General features: G+C 36.1%; 1 protein-coding gene across 1 annotated transcript in view; it reads left to right on the forward strand.

Moving 5' to 3' along the window:
- Window positions 1-641: 641 nt before the first annotated feature.
- The window catches only part of LOC140155028 (death-associated protein kinase 1-like), a 102,660-nt gene continuing 80,144 nt past the window's right edge, over window positions 642-23,157 (forward strand). The window contains exons 1-3 of the mRNA XM_072177701.1: window positions 642-746; window positions 11,975-12,172; window positions 17,897-17,995. Coding sequence (XP_072033802.1) covers window positions 12,053-12,172; window positions 17,897-17,995 — 219 coding nt within the window. The 5' untranslated portion in view covers window positions 642-746; window positions 11,975-12,052. The remainder of the gene's footprint in view (window positions 747-11,974; window positions 12,173-17,896; window positions 17,996-23,157) is intronic.

The following is a 23,157-nucleotide window of genomic DNA, read 5'->3' on the forward strand; positions in this document are numbered from 1 at the left end:
TTTTTGTGACATTTGACACCTTGCAAAATTAATCAAACACACATCCTTGCTCACAAATATCGATTTTTATTTTTTCTGACAAAATGTAAAAAATGCTGATTTTGGTCAAAATCCGCTTTTTCGTAAATTTCAAGGAAATTACACATGAGCGACTATTATTTCTTCCAAACATATTTCTTAACAAATTGACACCAAATATGACTAAAAACAATATTCAAGTGCTGTACGAAAATATGACCATTTAAAAAAATATATTTGACCGACCAAAGTTACCCCGCTGACCGAAGTTACCCCATTTTACGGTACTCTATAAAGCTACTCTATTTGATCGTATGTGATGTGTGTGTGTGTGTGGGGGGGTGGAGGGGTGAGCGTGTGAATGATGAATCTCATGAATCCCGGGATGAATCACGGCATGTTTTCTTTATATCCATTTAGAGTACATGGCTACATTTCAAACATACTTTGTCTGTTATTGAGAAGAAAAGATGATTTTGTTTTAACATTTTACAGTACTCTTTATTCACAAAATCTTGGATCTATTATTTAATATAAAAAATAAACTAAAACATATGCAAAAACTGCAAATAATCTAGTTTTATGATTAATAGTATTCTGCAAAAGGATGTTAACAAAGTACACCAAAAATCTGTCAAACATCGATTTGCCGATTGATGTTTTGGTGTAATTAGCGGAGTTTAATATCTTCATTGAATGTTAGATTTATGTGTTCAGTATCCGTAAAGGTAGGTCAATCATTGTATACACTTATTGAGTCATAAAAAGGTTCGATTGAGTTGATTATGCTTTGCCAAATGGCTGAGTGCTGAGAATAAAACAAGGGTGCAGAATTTTGATCTGCTAGGCTCTCACCGTTTGACTGGATTTCGCTGTGTGCGTAGGCTATAGTATCTCAGGTTAACAATATTTAATTTACTATGTTACATTTAGGCCTACTGTATTATTTCAGCTAGGTCGCCAAAAGTAGAAAACCTGGGTTTTTTGAGAACAATACAAATATGTAATCTACTAAAATAAAATCTAGTACTAGAGACCAGGCAGGGTTCGCACTACATGGATCGAATCCATGGGTTCCTACAGTCACCCATGGAAAACAGTGTACTGAATAGCTGTACACCATGTCCATATTGGCCAAGGGGTGGTTTGTTTACATGGCAATAATTCCTTCAGAATAGGCAATACAGATTCCAAACATATAAAACTTACCTTATATCAGTTTTAGTTGCCCCTAATAACTCCAAATTGACATGACAATTAATTCTATTTGCTCAATTTCATACCAAAATCAAGGAAAACATGGTTTTGTTATTGCAAAATAACATGAAAATGAGAAAGGTTATATCTGGTCATTTGCAATAGGCCACTTCAGGTAATCAATATTGGTCCTTGAATTGCGTACCTCAGTGACTTTTTGCTCATTGTAAGAGTGATAGTGTTGTAAACTTGATTGCATAACATTAAGATTGCCAACTGACATCCTTTGTATTTGAGTTGTCTGATGATGGTATTAGAACTGTCATGGATGTAAACATTACACAAAATGTCAACAAAACATGCTACTGCAGAACTCTATGCCTGTATGTGTGTGTCTGAGGGCCGATCTGAGGGCTGATGACACACATTCGATGGGTGTAGGTTCGCACTAGCTCGAGACCCCGGTACACATACAAAACTGTGTAGGGAATTTCAACGGACATAAATTATCTATCGTATCCAAATACGGTAGCTCGTTATCCAAATAAGGCAAGTCGTAATAAACGGCGCCGCTCATAATGACGTCATGCGTCATTGGGAAAATCTGAGCGCTGGGCGAATCAATCGATATCCCGATTGGCAAACATTGACTTCCCATTGCAAACCAATGACGATACCCTTCCGGTGTTGTCTTATCTTGTACATGTGAGCCCAGCACTATATGTTTTGATCAAGATACTTTTTACCCCGGCGAATTTGGACAAATATTACCTTGAAGTTACAGCAATTTTTTCATCACTGTTTCGAAATTTGATTGCTTCCTATCATATAAGGAGGTTTTTTCAGCAATCGGGTATGTTTTTAGCGTAAAGTTGAGAGGAAGTGATTAAGCACGATCGATATGCATGGATCAAATGTAGAGTTGGGTGACTAAGTCGCCAATAGTCGTTAGTCGCGACTATTACTGATAGTCGCGACTACGACTATTGAAAACCAAAAGCTTGTGTCTGGTTCACACTAGCAAGTACATGTAGCAATAGCATGCCATACTAGTTCGCTTTTTGTATCTCTTTCCTTGTTGAATTAACAGTGTGAAGATAGGACATCTGGGCCCTACTCTGCCTGAGTAACGGTATATGTCACATGAACACAGCCTTTTGTGCCTATGTAAATTAGTAATTGAATACCTGAGTGGAAGAAGGGCCCAACTCCAACACTTTTTTGAGATACTAACAAAAAAACCCACTATTTGGAAAATTAAATATCAGATTATGTTGTTCAAGTCCAAAGATTTACTCATGTTTTAGACGTTTCATCTTCTGTGCGGAAGATTTCATCAGTAATGCGCCGATACAGCCGCTGCACCACCTCTGGTCCTCCTACTCTCATCCCCAGGGTGTGTAGTTGTTTGCAGTAGCTGATCGTATACATGACTCAAAGAATAAGTCCCTTCATCGCGATTGATGACGTTGTCCCCCCGCTTTCTGATCCACATGGCCTCTCTGATCCACCGCGTTTGTTTACATGAGTCTTTATCGACGACTTTGGCCCCTTCCCAATTAATCACATGGTTCTGCTGTGAAACATGGTCTGTAATTGCTGATTTGTTTATTTCCTCAACCGAGTCCTTCCTTACCGCTCGGGTAAATTTTCTTGTCGCTAACTTATCCAATTCCTTTTGGTGCTCTTTCATTCTTACGCTAAACTGCCTGCCGGTTTCCCCAATGTACGATTTGTTACAATTTTGACATGGGATCTCGTAAACACAGTCACAAGTTTTCGCGTCTTCTCTTTTGTCCTTGGTGCACAAGGTTGTTTTTCAAAGTGTTATGCGGCTTCATAGCGGTTTGGATGTTGTGCTTTTTAAAAACTCGCTGCAACCTTTCCGATACACCCTGTACATATGGAATCACTACCATTCCATTGCTCTTTTCTGCGGTCTTGTCCTTTTGTTTCTTTTTTGCTTTGCTCTTATCTGTCATCTGTTGTTTGACTTTTTCGATGGCCCAATTGGGGTATCCACAGCGATTCAATGCTTGTTTTACTCTTGCTTCCTCCTACAACTACACACCCTGGGGATGAGAGTAGGAGGACAAGAGGCAGTGCAGCGGCTGTATCGGGCAAGATTACTGATGAAATCTTCCATGACGGAAGATGAAACGTCTAAAACGTGAGTAAATCTTTGGACTTGAACAACATAATCTGATATTTAATTTAATTATATCAGTCCTGATGAACTTATTCAAAAGTTTTAAGAGACAGACTGTTTTAATCTTGAGGGGACCTTGAGTACTGGTACATGCACATACATTATAACATACATTTGAAATGATTATATGCTGCAATGGCAACGGTTCAGGTCTTTTAAGATATGATAAACTCATTTTGGTAAAATGGAGTTGGGCCCTTCTTCCACTCAGGTATTCAATTGTGTAAAGGTGTGTTTATATTTATGGGTTAATCATCATCAGATTGAATCATTGTCGTTTACAACTGCACAAGCCACAAGTTATGTTTGTAATTTTAGTGAACGTTGACCAGCAGAGGGTGTCAGATATAGGCCTACATGTCACTTTTGAAAAACAGCGAATCATGCGCATGCTCGGCATGCAAATACAACAGCGATTTAGTACACTGATAATGCATGCAATTCAGTTTTCTGCAAAAGCGATTGAGAAATGCATCTTTAGAAATGACCAGCGATTGTGTGTTCTCAAGTGGGTTTTATTAGCGACCTGACACACATTTGTAATTGGTTTGATCAAGCATTGAAATGTTTCAAACTTTTGTACTGGGTCATTCAAGCATATTCAGCATACTTAAATGGTTAAGTGCCTCTGGCCCTAGTAAAAGTAAAAACAGATCCATACTATGGCAGTATTTCCTTCTGTTTGGGAGCCTGGTTCATAAATTCATCTTGGTACATTGTACAAACAACTTGAAACTGTTTCCAATTTCTGCACACAGTTGTTGGTGCATGGAAAATACTGAATTTGTAATACCCAAACCAGGGTTCATGATAAGGCTTAAAAATATGCGTTGTGTGTGACGCAAGTTTGCTGGGCATGCGGGAAACGCCGCAAAATGCCATAATCAGAATGGCAACCCCTTGAAGTTGTTGCTACACATGTACCCCGGGTCTACACCTCAGCAAATGTTGATTGTTAAATTAAAATAAAAGTGCATTTTGCTGTGATATTCCATCTCCAGTCGCTATGATCATTTTTCTTATTTCCGTGTCAGTTTTGGTCCGAAATGTGGTCAGAAACAGCTGCAAAAACATGCGCAAAGTCTGTCAATCTTAAACAAATGTTCGTACTTCCGCATTTCTTTAATTAATGTGTTGTTGATGTTAAGCTAAAACACTTGCTGCCACAAATAATACAAAAAAGGTTATCATTTGGATTTTGTCTTTAAAATTGCTTTTATTCATCGTAACAATAATACCGTACTAATAAAGGAAACAGAGATTATTTAAGAGGAAATAAACTTAAAACATTAAAAACTGAATATTGTCAGGTTGTGATATAATTAAATAAACATTAAACGCACGTCGTCAGTCCAGCATGCTTGTAAACAAAGTGTCAATTTCATCAATTGGGGACTTCCCCATAAAACAGCGATCGTTACGGAAAGCATGCAAAAGTGCACGGTTTCCTGACATTGTATTTACAAATATTGCAGAATTTACTTCAATTCTTAGCAGGTGGGTCAAAATGTTGGGGCTTTTATTATCTTAAAAATATAAAAGAATCGAAATTTCTTATTTTTATCATCAATTAATGATTAAATTTGGAAGTTTTGTCTGCGTCCACATGCATGTGACATGGACTTAAATACTTGAACAGCCATCTGAAACTTGCGTCCAAATGTGTAAAATGCGTCTGGATGCAAAGACGCACTCTAACGGGAAGCCTGACCCAAACACAAATAACGATAAGCTATATAAAAATAAAACCATCAAGAAATCTTTAAACAATGCATAAAATTCAAGCATTTGAAAATATATAAGCCAAAGCATGTAAGGGTCGGTTCATAGTGAATATTCGAAGGCGAATATTCGTTGTCGAATACTTTTTGTGACGTCAAAATATATACGGCAACAAATAAAATATGATGACACGCCGAGTTGAATCGGATTAAATATCGCGCAACTGATAGCGAGATACTATTGATTTATATGAAAGGCTCGAGGTCACCTGAATATCGTTCAACGAACGATGATTTCAAAAATCCCCAATGAAAATTAACCTGCACAGTTGTGCAAAATACGCCTGGATAGTTCCAAAATGGCTGATAACGAACTAAAAGAAAACATTATTAGTGCGGTACAAGCGTACCCATTTTATGTGACATAAAAGTAAAGGACTATATAAAGACGTCCAGAAAAAGGAAAATGCCTGGCAGGCAATAGCATTCCAATGCTGTAGTGATGGTAAGTTATGTTTTATGCAAATAATATGATATTTAGGCTTACAAACATAACCTACAAATGTACAAGTGAACAGTTCATTGTTTGCTAAATCCAAGCGAGATCACCCGAAAATCTATGCAAGAGAAATTTCTACTGCTGCTGATGAAAAATCCTAGAGTGCGTTTGGAGTTTTTTTCTGCACTTTACCAGTAGGCCTAATAAATTCATTAAAAAAATAAAAATCAAATAAACATTTAGAGCGAATGTTTTTACTCACTGCTCATCTGATCCACTTTCCCAGGAAATATAGTTTATACTCCTTAGTTTTTTTCCCTGACTTTCCAGACATAATTATGAGTAAACATCAAAATTAATGTTTACAAAACAATCAAATATATACATTCGTTTGCATTTTGTACATTAATATTAATATTAATATTTTGTACAAACATTAAAAAGGGGGGCCTAAGAGTATGTCTATTTTTAATCATATACTAATTCCGCCATGCCCAAACATATTTTATATACATGTATGAAATCGTGTAAAAAATGACCCCTTGTAAATCTATGGAACCCCAAATTCCAATCAAAAATAAAAACAACTTTGTTATCAAATACACTAGGACTATACATTGTATTACAGGAATTTAATAGATGGTGTATTTTAATAAATAAATAGATTAACACGGGTAATGGACGAGAAATATTTGGCAATACCTGATTTACCACACAGGCAGTGAATAAAGAAATTAATAAAAATAAAAATAAATTAAATGAGAAAATGAAAGCAAGGACATTTGGTGAAGTATTGTTTTAGAATGCGAAGGAGTCCTACATGTTATCCTGGCCCAGGACACTGATTAATGTAAATTCGACCCATAGTTATTTTACCTACTTTTGCCAGCATTCAATCTGTTCAAGGTGATTTATGCCTATTTTAAGTATCAACGTTGTATCGTGCACAAATTATGATCCGAGACTATTTCATTTGACACGGTTGTATGGATTTCAAAAGATCGGTCCTATAATAGATATCGATTAGAGAATTACAGCAAGAGACTTTGAGGATGCTGTAATCCTCTTGACCATCAACCAATCAGATAGACATATTTCAGAAATATATTCGTAGAGTTGAAACTCTTTCAACTCTGAAATATATATTTCAAGTAATCTCGTTTCACATTTAGCAGCACTTTGGCTTGCAATAAAGCCACGAAGGGGCGGTAATGCTGGTATACGATTTCAGTCAAATATTGGTGCACATATACAATTTCGGTCAACTATTTGGCTATTCTTTGCCCAAAATTATGAAATGTATATCAGTAACAACTCTTAGGAGGGTTTTCGAATAATTTTAACGAAATAATGAGGTAAAATAAAAGAAAACCCACTTACAATTTTGGACTTGACGCTTAACTGGTGTTCTAGGGGAATTAAAATATCACAATTACTGTAAAACCAGAAATATTCGCGGGTTAAAAATTTCGCGAATTAACCATATAAGCCATATTCGCGGCATGAAAATTTCGCGATTGTCAAGTTCAAGCATTGCATGTACATTTATAGTGCATGTTGCCTATAACAAATTTAAGCTTACTTCAGACATGTTTGGATAAATTCTGTTGTAAATGCTGACCCTGCATGTCGAAATTCCACTGGGATCTATTAGAGTAATATTCCATGGGGCAGCAGTCATAGTAGTATCACCTCTGAGCAACAATAATTTTTTTCAAATATTTTCCAAATCGCGAAATTTGCCTCGTGAGACCACACCACCGGAACAGGTGCAGGCTGGCAGCCATCTTGGTTTTAGCCATAAAAATTAACATTTTCTGAAAGTAAATAACCATCACATCGGTAGTGTTCCAAAACAATTATTATCAATTAATCTGTGTCTTTAAAATGTTTTAATATTATTTACTAAACATCCTTACATGTTTACTTTATTTGTTTACTATCATTATCCTATTGTTTTGTTGTTTCTAATTAGCATAATTATGAATGAAAAGTTTTGGCATTTTCCATTCATCTTACGGGGGTGGTGGCTGATGGGGAATTATTTTTTGCTAAAACTCAACAAAAATGGATTTCAAAATATAATTAAATGCTTCATTTATCGGGTTCCTCTATGTCTACTGATCTTCTAAAGCTGAATACTTACTCTATAAAAATTTGTGATGGAAAATAAAAACTTATGTATTCAACATTTGGACCCCTACACACAGACGCAGTAGGTACAAAATGGCAGATGTGGATGACACACGTCACACGGTCGTGGTCGGAGCATCTCAACATGCAACCGCAAGAAGATGGGGTATTACACAGCCGTGACGTTAGTCACGGCTGTGTCTTTTTTCTTACAGGTTCTTTCTTCTTTCTTTCTGTCAACCATTACATTTGCTCTAGCACTCACACGCTTGCATCGATTTTGACCTAACTTGGTCACAATAATCATTGACCGTGCCCCTACATGTCATATGAAACTTGCGCGGTCAAAGGTCACGCAGGGGTCACAGGGGTCAAAAACGTGATTTCAACTAAAATGCATCTTCTCCCACAACTTACGCCGGACAGCAACCCCACTTGCACACATGTATTGCTATTACCCAGTGTCTATGTGGTGTACACAGATTTGGGGTCAAAGGTCATTAAGGGGTCACTTCCGGTATAAAACGAAAAACCTTCAAAATTTTTTATTAGCTAAATAAAACATAGCACAGTAACGGTATGTTCACATATGATCTGCAGTCACCCAATGTATATGTGGTATTTTTTTTATTTGGGGTCAAAGCTCATTAAGGGGTCACTTCCGTATAAAAAGAAATACCTTTAAAATGCATCTTCTTCCACAAATTATGTGGGACAGAGACGCCACTTGCACACATGCATTTTTATTACCCAGGGTCTATGGGGTGTACACAGATTTGGGGTCAAATGTCATTAAGGGGTCACTTCCGGTATAAAACGAAATACCTTCAAAAAATTTTATTAGCTAAGTAAAACATGGGACAGTAACGGTATGTTCACACATGATCTGCAGTCACCCAATGTATATGTGGTATTTTTTTATTTGGGGTCAAATCTCATTAAGGGGTCACTTCCGGTATAAAACGAAAAACCTTTAAAATGCATCTTCTTCCACAGATTCTGTAGGACAGAGACGCCACTTGCACACATGCATTGTTATCACCCAGTGTCTATGGGGTGTACACAGATTTGGGGTCAAAGGTCATTAAGGGGTCACTTCCGGTATAAAACGAAAAACCTTCAAAATTTTGTATTTGCTAAGAAAAACATAGGACAGTAACGGTATGTTCACACATGAATTGTGATTACCCAGTTTATATGTGGTATTATTTTATTTGGGGTCAAAGGTCATTAAGGGGTCACTTCCGGTATAAAACGAAATACCTTTAAAATGCTTCTTCTTCCACAAATTACGTAGGACAGTGATGCCACTTGCACACATGCATTGTTATAACACAGTGTCTATATGGTGTACACACATTTGGGGTCAATGGTCAGTAAGAAGTCACTTCCGGTATAAAACGATATACCTTCAAAATGTCCCTTCTGGCACAAAAAGCATAGCAAAGTGATGCCACGTGGACACGTGCATTGACATTAGCCAATGTCTATGGGGTTTTCATATATATTGGGGTCAAAGGTGATTAAGGGGTCACCACACGGCTGTGTTCGTGGTCTTAGACCACAGCTAATTCTTTCTTCTTTCTTCTTCTTTCTTCTTCTTCTGTCAACCATTACATTTGCTCTAGCACTCACATGCTTACATCGATTTTGACCTAACTTGGTCACAATGATCATTGACCATGCCCCTACATGTCACATGAAACTGTGGGGGTCAAAGGTCACGCATGGGTCATAGGGGTCAAAACGTGATTTCAACTAAAATGCATCTTCTCCCACAACTTACGAGGACAGCGACGCCACTACCGCACATGCATTGCTATTACCCAGTGTCTATGTGGTGTACACAGATTTGGGTTCAAAGGTCATTAAGGGGTCACTTCCGGTATAAAACGAAATACATTCAAAATCTCTATTAGCTACACAAAACATAGGACAGTAACGGTATGTTCACACATGAATTGTGGTTACCCAGTGCATATGTGGAATTTATTTTATTATGGGTCAAAGGTCATTTAGGGGTCACTTCCGTATAAAAACGAAATACCTTTAAAATGCATCTTCTCCCACAAATTACGAGGACAGTGACGCCACTTGCACACGTGCATTGTCATTACCCAGTGTCTAGGTGGTGTACACAGATTTGTGGTCAAAGGTCATTAAGGGGTCACTTCCGTATAAAATGAAATACCTTCAAACATTTTTATTAGCTAAACAAAACATAGGACAGTAACGATATGTTCACAGATGAATTGTAGTTACCCAATTCATATGTGGTATTTTTTTATTTTTGGTCAAAGGTCATTAAGGGGTCATTTCCGGTATAAAACGAAATACCTTTAAGATGCATCTTCTCCCACAAATTACGTAGGACAGTGACGCCACTTGCACACATGCATTGCCATTGCCCAGTGTCTACCGGGTGTACACAGATTTGGGGTCAAAGGTCATTAAGGGGTCACTTCCGGTAAAAATTGAAATACCTTCAAACAATTTTATTAGCTAAGGAAAACATATCACAGTAACGGTATGTTCGCACATGAATTGTGGTTAGGCAGTGTATAATGTGGTATTTTTTTATTTGGGGTCAAAGGTTATGAAAGGGTGACTTCCTGTCTGTGACGAAAACATTCAAAATGCCCCTTCTGCCACGTGCACACATGCATTGACATTAGCCAATGTCTATAGGGTCTTCATATATTTTGGGGTCAAAGGTCAATAAGAGGTCATAACACGGCTGTGTTTGTGGTCTTAGACCACAGCTAAGTCTAGTTATTTTTTTTATCAAACTGATGAACTTCAACATTTATTTTCAAAGAAAACAAAGGTATTACAATATTACATAACTGATAGCTTTAGTTTTTACAAAGGTATGCCAATACTTCATGTAGTTGGAACAACTTTTATTATTGATAGTACGGCGGTCACTTTGAGCAAAATATTCGCGGCATAAAATTTTTCGCGACTCAACATCATTCGCGAAATTAAAATGCACGCGAACATTTCTGGTTTTACAGTAACATGTTTAATTCAAAATCGTTGTCCTACAAGCACATGTTAAATGGCTCGATTCACATTAGGTATAAGTTGGGACATTGTCAGATTGTGTGAACATTACAAATACAAACAATAAGGTTGAAAAAGAAAAAGCCATTTAAAAATGAATTTAAAAGATCGTCTATTTGTAGCTTTATGACACTGAATAGACCAAATATCTGCCTCTGACGAAAAAAATGTTTTCCATGCTGATTTGTAGCTGTAAAAAAAAAAAAAAATCCGACCTACCGACCCAACTGTTTCATAAGCCTCTATGGACAAACAAACAAACTTTTTTTTTTTTTGGCCTTATGGAGGGGGAAGAATAGCCTAACCTATAGTACCCAGGGCGCTATAACAGTCATTTTGGGTGGGCGCTTATGTTTTACCTGGTTTACCTAACTTTTTCGTAAGGGCCATTTATTTGAGACAAATTTACGTACGTTATAAAAGGGTAGAAGTTGCATTTCATAGTGCCACTAACCAGCAAAGCTTTTAATGAGGAGTGGCAAAAAAATTAATGGGGTTAGAATGGTTCACTCGAGCTGTTGAACACATTAAAAGTTAATATGTTTCCATTCTCAGAAACCCATGGTGACCTCCTGAAGTCAAAACAAAAGGTAAACATCCCATTTTGTTGCTACAGCACATTGCAAACAATTTTTAAGAACTGAAAAATTAATATTACACTCTTTTAGATGTGAAAAGTTTCACGATATTGCACCTTATCCTAGGTGCATCTTCAAACCGTCGGATAATCTGGCGGCAATTGGTCATTGACCTGTGACAAGTTGTGTGTTGCCAGAGGTCGTTGATTGTGAGTCAAACTTGTTTGGAATGTTCTTGATCACAGAATTGTATGACCCCGCCAAGCTATGGCGCAGACCGCCTCCACTGTTTAGTGAAGGTTCTTTCTTAAAGTAGATTACTAATTTGATGCCCCTTTTGTACCACCTGTGTTCTCTGTCCAAAATCATGACGTCTTTGTTGTCATGATGTAGCCACGCAAAATAAAAGTGAGTCTAGTTGATTAGTTTTATGATTCCAATTTAATGTTTTTAAACCTGGAATGGGATGAATGACAACCTTCACAAACATATAGCTATATATTCTTATTCAAGCGGTGTCATTTTTTTATTTATTACTTTTCTTATTTTGCAGAATGAGAACCATCTGGCAGTGATCTCAGTACTACACATCACCATTTTACTCGTATAATGTGATCTATCTTCTGTTGCCATGGATAATAATAAAGAGGGAGATAAAAAACTTCTTCAAGCAGCACTTAATGGAAACCTGCCTCAAATAGAGGAGTGTCTCAGGAAAAATGCCAACATTAACTGCCATGATCCTACAGCTGTAAGTAACCTCATGTGTGTGAAGTTTTGGAGCCTAATTCGGCTTCAATCACGGACCAGTGTCTGTTAAAGGATTTTTTTTGTATAGCAAAATTGCGATGCAAATTTTAATTTGTAGCAATTTTACATATTTTGCTTAGCACTTTTGTTGTACTTCAAATTGCTGTTAATAAACCACGTTTCGCAACCGCAATATCAGGTTTTGGCACAGTGGGGGAGGGGGGGGGGTCTAAATTAAAACAAAACAAACTTTTAGAAAGAATGAGGAAGTTGAATATCATAACACACAGCCTTAGAAATTTAGCATTAAAATAGCAAATTTTTGTGTGCAACACACACACTTTTCACGGTTATGTAATTTTAGCATTATAATAGCAAATTCGTGCCTAAACAGTAACACACTTTTCCCAGTAAATTCTGGGTACGGTTAGCGGGACAGTTCGGAAAAACCTTGGCCTTTGGGTTACAGTGGGGTGGGGTGTAATAATTTTAGTGCTACAGTCATTATGCAAATTGTATTAATGTTTTATTTGGATCAGCCAATCGGAAAGCAGGAAACTTTTGCTATTACAAAACCTTGTATGTGTACGTACGAGGTTTTGAAACTACACATGTTTTGAAACATGTTGACCATGTGCCATTGTCACGATTTCAAGGGTTGGGAGCCAGAAAGCCTTAACATCATCTGCTCCCTCAAATGAGCATAAAGTCACCAGGACACTATAGAAGATACAGTCTATTAATCATGACAAAATCCAATAGAAAACAAGACATTGTGAAGGAAATATTGATATTTTAAGACCAAAGCAAGCAGCCAACTTTATGCTCATTTTATGAGAGCTGGTCATAGTGAGTTACGGCTTTCTGGTTCTGAACCCTCAATTTCATGAAAGTAATGCAGTTATAGGTTAGTAATTATCAATTCTTTATCAATGTAATTTTTTTGAAAAATAAATTTTGTTTTTTCTTCCTCAAGCAAAATGTAGTTTTTTTGAGTTACAAGGTTTTGACAGAACAGTGACGACATCTTGGTGTAGATCATTCATCCAGCAGTTCAAAAGATTATTTTGTAAATTAAATCTAATACTTGAAATGTGCAACCCAGTTAGCTATGTTGCGTCCGAAACCATCAGACTTCATGAGGCTGATGATGGTGTGACATCAGATGCCTGATGAAGTCTGATGGTTTTGTACACAATATATCAAAATAAGTTGCAAATTTTAGTTCCAGTTATTAGATTTAATATAAAAAATATAGTCTAATAATATAACACAAACAAATGCAGTAAAATCAAATGCAGCAAGTAGGTATGCAGAGCTACAAATTCACACAATTATTTTAGCCCTTCTTTACAAATGTAGATCATAAATTGTAATCTATACCGAATTGTCTGTAATGAATGAGGTTTTTATAAGACCAAGCCTCCACCACCAGAAAGGCCAAAGGCCGATGAATATGAAAGCTCCCAATGGAGGGGCTTCAACAAAAAGTGGCTGTATGAATTCAAGTCGTTGGAGCATGATTGTGACATAAACGATTGGTTTGAATTTTTTGTGAACACAATGTGAATGGTTTTTTTAGGGCTATTGAATTTCCTCCAAGGCTATCAGAAAAAATGGCTATATAACCCTGATGGCTATCAGAAAATGGTCCCTTATTTCTTAATTATTTGTTAATTCTTCTACAACTTTTGGATTAAATTATAATACATGTACCTGTAATGATGCCATTTTATCTATTGCTAAAAATTCATCTTCAAGGTGCAGAATTGAACAGTTTTTTTGCCATGATTTTACCAAAATTTTTTCTCTGTAATTTTCACATAACATGTTTTGATTTTTTTTAAATAAATACCTATTAATATTGCTTATTATGTCTAGTATTCCACTGGTCTCTTCTGACTTTATCATGGGGTATAGCAGTTCTTGGAATTTAAAAAAAATCTGATAAAAAAGATCCAATTTAAATTTTTTTTAATTGTCAAATTAAAAAATAGAGACTGACCGGTCAGATCGGTAGCTTCCGTATCGGGCCGATTATTAGCTTATCGGTAGTGATCTGCATCAGCCGATTTTTCCTTCATCCGCCGATGTAATGCACCGATCACCCAATATCATGAAAGTAATTGTTGAAGCTTAACAAGTATTCATTTATTGGTATATTTCTTTGAATTAGACTAGTTAAATCAAGCGAAATTTAGCAAAAGAACAAGCTTTGTAGGCGATAAACATATATAAAATCATACCGTGATTCAGGCACGCAGCTGAGATAATCAGGTAATTCCCCACATGCACATTACAATTGTAGTTCTTACTTCCGGGTTACACACGTGCGTACGGGCCGTGTGCAAAACTCAACACTTCCGGGTTACACACACGTGTGCGTGTCAGATTGGAGAGAGCTACGGGCCGCGTGCAAAACTCAACACTTCCGGGTTACACACGTGCGTGTCAGATTGGAGAGAGCTACGAGCCGTGTGCAAAACTCACACTGACTTGAACGTAAACACAATATTAAAATGGGGCGATCGAATGATTCGATGGACTGGGACATCAGGGGGAAAAGGTAAATTGAGCTTATAATAATCATGGTCAAATTCAGTATTTTAAATGCATATGGGAGTGTGTTTTTTTGTGCTCAGAGCATACATAATTATGGTAATACTTTGCGTACAAGTACCCTTTCAACACACGGGTGAAATTTACTCACGGTGATGGCAGCCATTGTTTACAATTGGGGAACTGATAATCGGAGAGATAATTACCTGATCGGTCAGTCTCTATTTAAAAAAATGGATTTCCAATTGGCCATGGGTGCTTTTTATTAATTGCTTGTAGGCATTTACTTTACGACATGAGTTGCTTTTAAGATCTAGTTTCATGCTGTTGATGCCTAGATTTGCCTTGCAGTAAACTAGTTCCCATTTCTTCATCAAAGATCTAGTCTGGCGCCCACTGCATAAAATTAAAACCCTGTTTGCTGCCATCTTGTGGTGAATATTATCACATCTTTGCCTCGATCATAATGGCTAGTGCTACAGTAGCGCAGGTTTCTTAGGGCACACTTAATCTTGCAATTTACTGAAATATGTTTCAAAGTACATGAAATATTTTATAAAACGGGTTTACTGGTTTTGTGCTGTTTTTTCTACCAATAAAATGTTTCGATTTTTTTAAACATTTAAATAAATTTGTTTTCAAATTTAAATCAGGTTTTTTTTTAAATTTAAATTGTTGTTTTTCCCTCCCCAACCATACAACATCTGCTAAGTCAACCAGAGTGGCTTAACACAATGCCTAAGAGTTGGTAATTCCAATTATGAATAAAAATCATATTGCACTCAAATGCAAAATATTGTTGATGTAGAATCTTGAATAAATCAAGTGAAAATAAAAGATTATCAAGGTTATATAATTCTAACTGGTAAAAGACCTGCGAAGGGTTCTTGAAGTTACTTATAATCATAAAGAACATCATAAAATAGGCTAATGCAGATCACCATTTTTAAACCAGAATAAAAATGAAATGACCATAATTAATAAGATGCAAAAAAAAAAAAATCTGTGATTTTTTTGGGAAAAAATTATGTATCATCAAACAATTCCAAAAAATAAGTTCTCTGTTACTCCTGAATTAATAGTACATGCCGTTTTTTTTTGTATTGGCACACCCTGGATCTGTACTGTTTTTCTTTATTGATATTTTCGGTAACTGGTTGAAATTAATTTCCTTGTTTGTGTATCACGCTCACACACCATTCTATGTATACACCTGCTGAATTAATTGACCTCAATTTTATCGTTTCTGCCAAGTTGTTGGAAAGAATATTAAGCCAGTTTTTAAATTAACTCTGTAGCTCCATTGATTAACTATGTATCCTCCATGGACTATATGTATTTACCCTGGTTTGAAATATATATGATCAAAGGGATTCATTCTAATTGTAAACTTAATTAAGAAATTCAAAGATTGGATTTTTTTATGATATCAGTAGATATTCATGATTGTAATTTCCTGTACAAAACGTTAGGGCTGAAGTTACTGCTTGGAATGATCACAGTGAAAATGGGTTATTCTAGTTCAGGGTTCACAGTTTTTTGCGTTTTTGTGTCCAGGACACTTTTTGAACTCACTGGACCTGGAAAAAATAAGATTATGTAACCTGAATAGGTCCAGCAGGCTGTGCTTGGACCTGTTTCAACCAAGCAAATATAACCAAATAACCAAATAATTAGATGATTAAAGTAGTGCATGTTATTAGGTAGTAATTGTAGTTCTTTTTTTTAAAAAGACGAAAGGCGGCCGATCAAGGTAAGTCATCTTTTACCCAGTAATTGGCTCAACTTTGGTAAGTTTTGGGTGCCGAATTCAGCATACTTCAATATTCATCGTGCGCACCAGTACTGAAAATACATTTCTGGTTGTTTCTGAAGTCCGTACATCGGATGCCCATATGTGCAATTTGGACCCACAAAAATCAATTTGGGACCCACAAATTTTAACTAATTGGGATCTGAATGGGTCCCACATAAAAAAGTGGACCCGCTTATTTGAGAGCAAACTGTGAACCCTGTTCTAGTTGAAATACACTCCCTATGGAAGACAAGACCTTTATCTCTCACACAGGGGAGGTTAACCTGAATGGACGACACCATTTTGAATTTCACACTCTCTGTGTGGTAGCCCTACCACATGGCTTTTTTTAAAACAAACTTGTAATGTTTCACACCTGGGCCAGGGAGGGGAGTGGATGGGGTTAGGGGTCTTTTGGTGAAAGGTTTCACACCAAAGTATGTGGTCATTGTGAGAAAAGTGGGAATCACTGAAATTGATTAGGGAACTTGTTGTCATAAAGGGGGGGGGGCAATTTCAGCTCATTACTTATAGGAAAACATTTTAGAAATAGTATAGTGTGAATGGAGTCAGAAATGTAGAAGAAACAACACAATGAAATGCGGATAGTGAAAAAATGGTTTCTTCAGAATTATTTTTAAAAAAAGGTTACAGCTAGAAAATAATAATGAGGATTATGGGGGAGAGGGATCTGTAACAAGAGGTTGTGCCTCACTGTACAAAATCGCCAAAACCTGTTTTTGCCGTTGCCGGTGGCAAAAACAGGCAAAAACCTGTTTTTGCCAGTTTTTGCCTGGTTTAAACCGGCAAAAATGGCAAAAATTCACATTATAGTCACTCAAATGTTAAAAAATAACACAGAAAGCTCATAAACAGCAGCACACAACTTTTAATGAATCATTCAACATAATTTTTGTCTCATCAAGTCCTTGAAATGAAAAAGTGTTGAATCTGATATATGCCACATTTCGGTTAAATGCACTTGAGCAATGAAATGCATGCCTATAATTTCTTAATATGTTACTTATTACAAAATCGGGCCTTGTTACACTCAAGAAATGATTTTTGTAACTTAATAATTTGTTTTGAGATGGAAAAACTGAACTATAAATCATTTTTTTAGTTTTTGCCGGCAAAAACTGGCAAAAATTGTTTTTGCCAAGCGGTTAAAACCGCGTATTTTTTCCATCTGCGGCAAAAACCTGCAAACCCTGCGTGACACACCCCACCTGCCAGTTTCATAACACCCATAGGGTTTTCTGAACAATCCCGTGAAATTTTTTCTCCATGCAATAATATGAAATGTGATCTGAGTAAATTTGCTGTTTTGACCATCATTTTGATTGCATATTTTTCTTTGTTACCATACAGTCTGATCTGAGTGCTCTACACCTGGCAGTGAAAGGCAAACATCGGCATGCTTGTAGACTTCTTATAGAGAGAGGCGCTGATGTCAATCAGGCTGATAAGGTAGGTCACACCATCAGTCAATCAAATTGTGTTGACATACACAGTTGGTATACAACTACTGCACTATTTTACAAAGACCTTTGGCACTGGCCGACCAATCGCATAAAAAGAACTATGTCACACCTGTGTCACATGATGCTACCCAGATTGCTCGGCTAACAAGGGGATGATGATGTGATTCAATTAGCCAATCAGAACCCAAATTCATGGAGAGGATTTTAAGATATGACCTTGTGAAAAATAAGTTTCTTTTTGAGGCCAGTTTATATCCTTTGTATGGCTATATATCTCAAAATCAATATCAGAGTTCCGACTGATTTTGCTTGATCGCATCACATATGGCCTATGTCATTGAGGTTCACTTTTTGGTGACAGTCACATGAATTTCTATTTCAACTATGCCAATGTTAAATCCAGTAAAAGGTAGAATTTAATGCAATGTAAAATTTAATGACAACTGGGAAATGTTATTGTGGAGGAGACACAGGGTCTTGTGATTGTATTACCATATCAGAGTCTCAAGTGGTTTGAATTCAGACTTATACTGAGCCTTGTAAAAAGACATAAAAAGATGTATCATTGCAGAGGTAATTGACACTATATGTTTGGCAAAGTAATGATAGATAGTAATTGCATATGTTGTGTATCATCAAAGTACCACATCATAACTAAAACAATTATCATCCCAAAATTATCATGCAATACAGGGTGTCCCAGAATGATTTGTACCGTGTTTGCAAAAATAACTAAAAATAGAAGACGGGTAGTGTATCTATTTTTGATATCAGCATTATAATGTTGGACATGTCTCCTACTTATTCTGTTAATTTCAGCACGCTACCTTTATTTGTTTTGGCGTGGCATGCAATAATATAAAATCGATGAAAAACGACTCGCATACCTTTGAAAAATGGCACGATACGATTAAATGAAGAACGTGGGATGTTTGGCACAGCATTTCGACGACAACTACTGTTGGGGTTGCGCCTTAAAGCTTGCCGGACAGATGCAATGTTCGCTCTAGTTCTTACAGTCTTACGAGTACCTGAAGCTTCACTCTGCCGATTCCTGACAGTTCCGTGCTCGTCAAACTTCTTTACGTTATACACTATCGTCTAATGAATCTTCTTTGCGTCTCAACATAGCTGCCGGTTTGCCAGTAAGTTTTTGAAAGAATTCCACGCTGCTGTACAGTAAATTGAGGAGCCGTCTTTTCTGTACCACAAACAGTTAGATCTCTGCAAGCATATCAAATGACATGGACCTCACACCACAATAACTATATTTAAAACTACCGCCACAGAGAGAATGGGATTAGGCCACAAATCCTTAATTCCATATAATGATTGCTTAATTCGTAACGTCATAAATAATAGATAGATATCGGCTATTTAGTGGAAATATGAACAGGGCACAACTAAAATACCTGCATAACTTTTTCCAAATTACTTTGTGCTGAACGGTTAGTAATTTTACAGATTTTCAAAATAAGTTGCGTTGTCAGAACTTAGAATTCACCATTTTTACGCAATCTTCTATAACTTCTACTAGAAACGTACAATTTTTAAAATCTAAAAAATCTGAGAAAGCTAAATATATGTAGAACTTAAAATGCAAAACAATATGACCATTCAACATGCCCTTCATACCTAATAAATTCCATCTTTCCCGGTACAGATCATTCTGGGACACCCTGTATATTGCAAAGTAAGTTAAACGGGATCAGACAAGCATTAATATAAACCCAATGCAAACAGATTTATAAAAATAGAATATTATTAATGCATCCTTATGTCACTACTTACAGACAGGTTGGCAAGTGATTGGTACTGGTATATCATCACATCACTTGTCATCAATGTTCCCACAAGGGAAACTATGTCAAAATCAAAACATAGTCTAATTTCATTTCAATTTGAGAGGACTCATCCCCAAATCCAGGAAATCCCCCGACCCCTACGACAGTAATGAGTTGCCGATGAGAGCCAAGTGATGCAGAGGAAAATGACATGAACACAACAACATACCATGGCTTGAAGATACTTGATTCAGCTGTCAGTTTCATCCATAGAAACTTGACAGGTTTGAGAACATAAGAGTTGCATGAGTCTGGTATTTGGTCATAGAGATTATACCAAAAGTGTACCAACTTAAAATTGCCCTGTGTGTAATGCTATGGTAAATCTACCATAGAGATTATACCCAGAGAGTACCTACTCAAAATTGCCCTGTGTGTAATGCTATGGTAAATGCACCATTTGCTTTGTCGCCCATGGAAGGAAAATGGTGTACCTCTGGTGTTTTTCGACAAGAGCCCGAAATTAAACCATAATTTGTGTATTTTATTTTGTGAATGTATAAATGTATAAAAACACACCTTGGAAGTGGAAGTTTGCCAAGTGCATAGTGGAACCCTCTATGAGAAGAGTCAGTACTCTTTGGTTCTACCTCATTGTATTTGGTAATGGTTGAGTTAGGCTGATGTAAGATTTAGAATAGGCAAAAAAAAACCATTTTATCAAATATAAAGATTTTATTTTAACAAATATAAAAACAAACAAAAAAAGACTCTTGTTAGGTAAACCAGTTGTAATATTTATAGGCTATGATGATTTTATACAAGGGGGAAATTCATTTTTTTAATTTAAGCTCTTGAGCCATGATAATTTCATGAATTTTTTATAGTGCAGTATTAAAATGCAAATGAGTTTGGACACCTTTTGTCGTTGTTATAATTAATGCAGAACATCGAAAAGTTTGCTCTTATCAATTTCTGTAAATATTAGTGTTAGCTGTATGTTCCCTTGTAATAATTGAGCACAAAAAATGAGTTTTGTCTCAGAAGACTGCACTGCAGCTTGGCATAGCTTTTCAAATTCTCATTTTAACAGTTTGATGTATGGAGAGTGATTTGGACAGCAACAGCACTATTGTTAAAACTCGATAGTTAGCATATATGTGACGTGTCATGTCAAAAGGAGACACTTTTGGGCAGGTTATGAATTTTGAGGTTTTTACATATCTTAATTATAGAGATATTTTGCTCCACAACGCCGTTTTTCTCAATGAAATCTGACATTTCTAAGCGTAGATATTGAGTTCGGAAGTTATGGTATTATAAATTTGGAAATTGAGATATCGGCCTTTAAAAGTATTATTGACAATGTTGAGAGTAGTAATTAACTTGAAAAATCTCTCAAAAAATACAAGATGCCAGTTATATTCCGGTCTGAAACTATAAGACAATATTTTTAACATTAATAACATTACAAATTCGCAACAAACCCAAATTGTGAAAAAATCATCCACCGGCAGATATTTGGCTATTTCTCCATTTACGATCCTGCCCAAAAGTGTCTCCTTTTGACATGACACGTCACATATGTGCTTACTATCGAGCGCTTTTGAAAACACTGTTCCAAAGTCCGGCGCTTTACCAACTGAGCTAAAATTATGGGGTTGAAAGACATATTTGCAGATTTACTTGTTCGTATATAACTATGTGTATCGATGATTTGCTCAAAACCCTTCACACTTTTGTGGATGGGGCTCTTCATGTTTGCATTTTTTAAAGTGCTCGATAGTAAGCACATATGCTAACTATTGAGTGTTTACGGTATTAGACAGTGACTGCATTTTAGCTGCCAAAAAGATTAATTCCAACTGAACAGTGAACACAGTGTCTTCAACTTTGCAATGCAACTTAAGGAAATCGAAGCAATGACTTTCGAGGTTCATGTACTACATGAATTTAAGCTTATCGCCAACTCGGGGGGAAAAAACTTGCAAATTACACTGCCTTTTAGAAGTTCACATTTTTATAATTATCACAACAAATTAACAAAAATCACTTCACTACTAAGTACTAAAAACTAATAAAATTTTGGTGTTGTATTTCAAAAACCAATATATTTTTTAGCACTTAGACTTCTTAAAAAATGGAAGTTAGAACTAGAATAAAGAAATCCCCCCTTTTTTTAAAAGCTTAGATACCGTTTCAGTTTCATATTATTTTGATGAATAACAATTAAACTATAACAGTGCTTTAATGAATAAAGTTAATTGTACTGAAAATTTTAAGCATGAATAATGTATGTATATAATTGTATATTCAGGCTAAATTAATGCATTATAAATAAGTGATCATGTCATAGAATGTGTGTTTCTAAATTATTAATGAACCTCTTAATTCTTGTGGAAACATTAATGAACCCAATTAAATATTATGTCAGCAGAACGCCCTAATCATGTCAAGCTTGTGGATTATGCTAAACCTCCCTGCTTGTATTTACTAATTTGTTTTTCTATGCCATTAGTTCAAAGGTGATTTAAATAAAATTTCAAATTAGAAAATAAGAATCTCTACATAATTAAAATTATGTAGAACTCTAATAAGTTGCTGTTGAGTTAATTAATGTTATTAAAACCTTATTTTGTTCAAACCAGTTAATCAGTGAGCATGATAATCTTTTCTAATGTCAAGTGCAATTCTTTTATCACAGTATAATTATGTGAAGCATACTGAACAAATACTGGTTTTCTTTTATAGTCTGTGTCGTCTCCAGTTGAGAGTAATGCCATGTTGGATTTTGCAGTGCAGATTCCGCAGGGCGTGTACACATGTGAAGAAGGGCGATACTCTCCGCTTGACACAAGACACACTACAATATTAAATGTCTCCATAGAGCATGTAGAGTAAAACAAGTGTTACAAATTTGATCAGGTGTCCAGTAATTGAAATTTTAGTTGTGGGAATTGTTTGACATTGTTAGTAAATTTGACTAAGTCATACTCAGGTTTATAGCACATTTTCAATCTGAGTTGGTTGATATTTTCAATTTGATATGTAAGTTAGTCGGAACAATGTTTAATCCTAGCTATAACAAATCACTTCTCAGACTCAGAGTGATAGCAATTTGTTTTTAGCCAATGAGATTAATAGTGTGTTACCTTATTGGGCAATACCAATAGCTTGTCTGTCGCTCAGTGATGGAGTATAAATTCAGCAATCAGTTTGTGTACATGTAGCATTATTTGTAGTCTTAAGAATACCCAACCATCTTGGTCAGTGGGAACACTTTTGTCTTGCTCCCTGTACCTGACTTCAAATGCCCCCTTCAGATATGTTGTGTTTATGTTAAGTTTTTGAAAGATTTTCAAGC

The sequence above is a fragment of the Amphiura filiformis genome, chromosome 6 (genome assembly GCF_039555335.1).
Source record: "Amphiura filiformis chromosome 6, Afil_fr2py, whole genome shotgun sequence".
Taxonomy (NCBI): Eukaryota; Metazoa; Echinodermata; class Ophiuroidea; order Amphilepidida; family Amphiuridae; genus Amphiura; species Amphiura filiformis.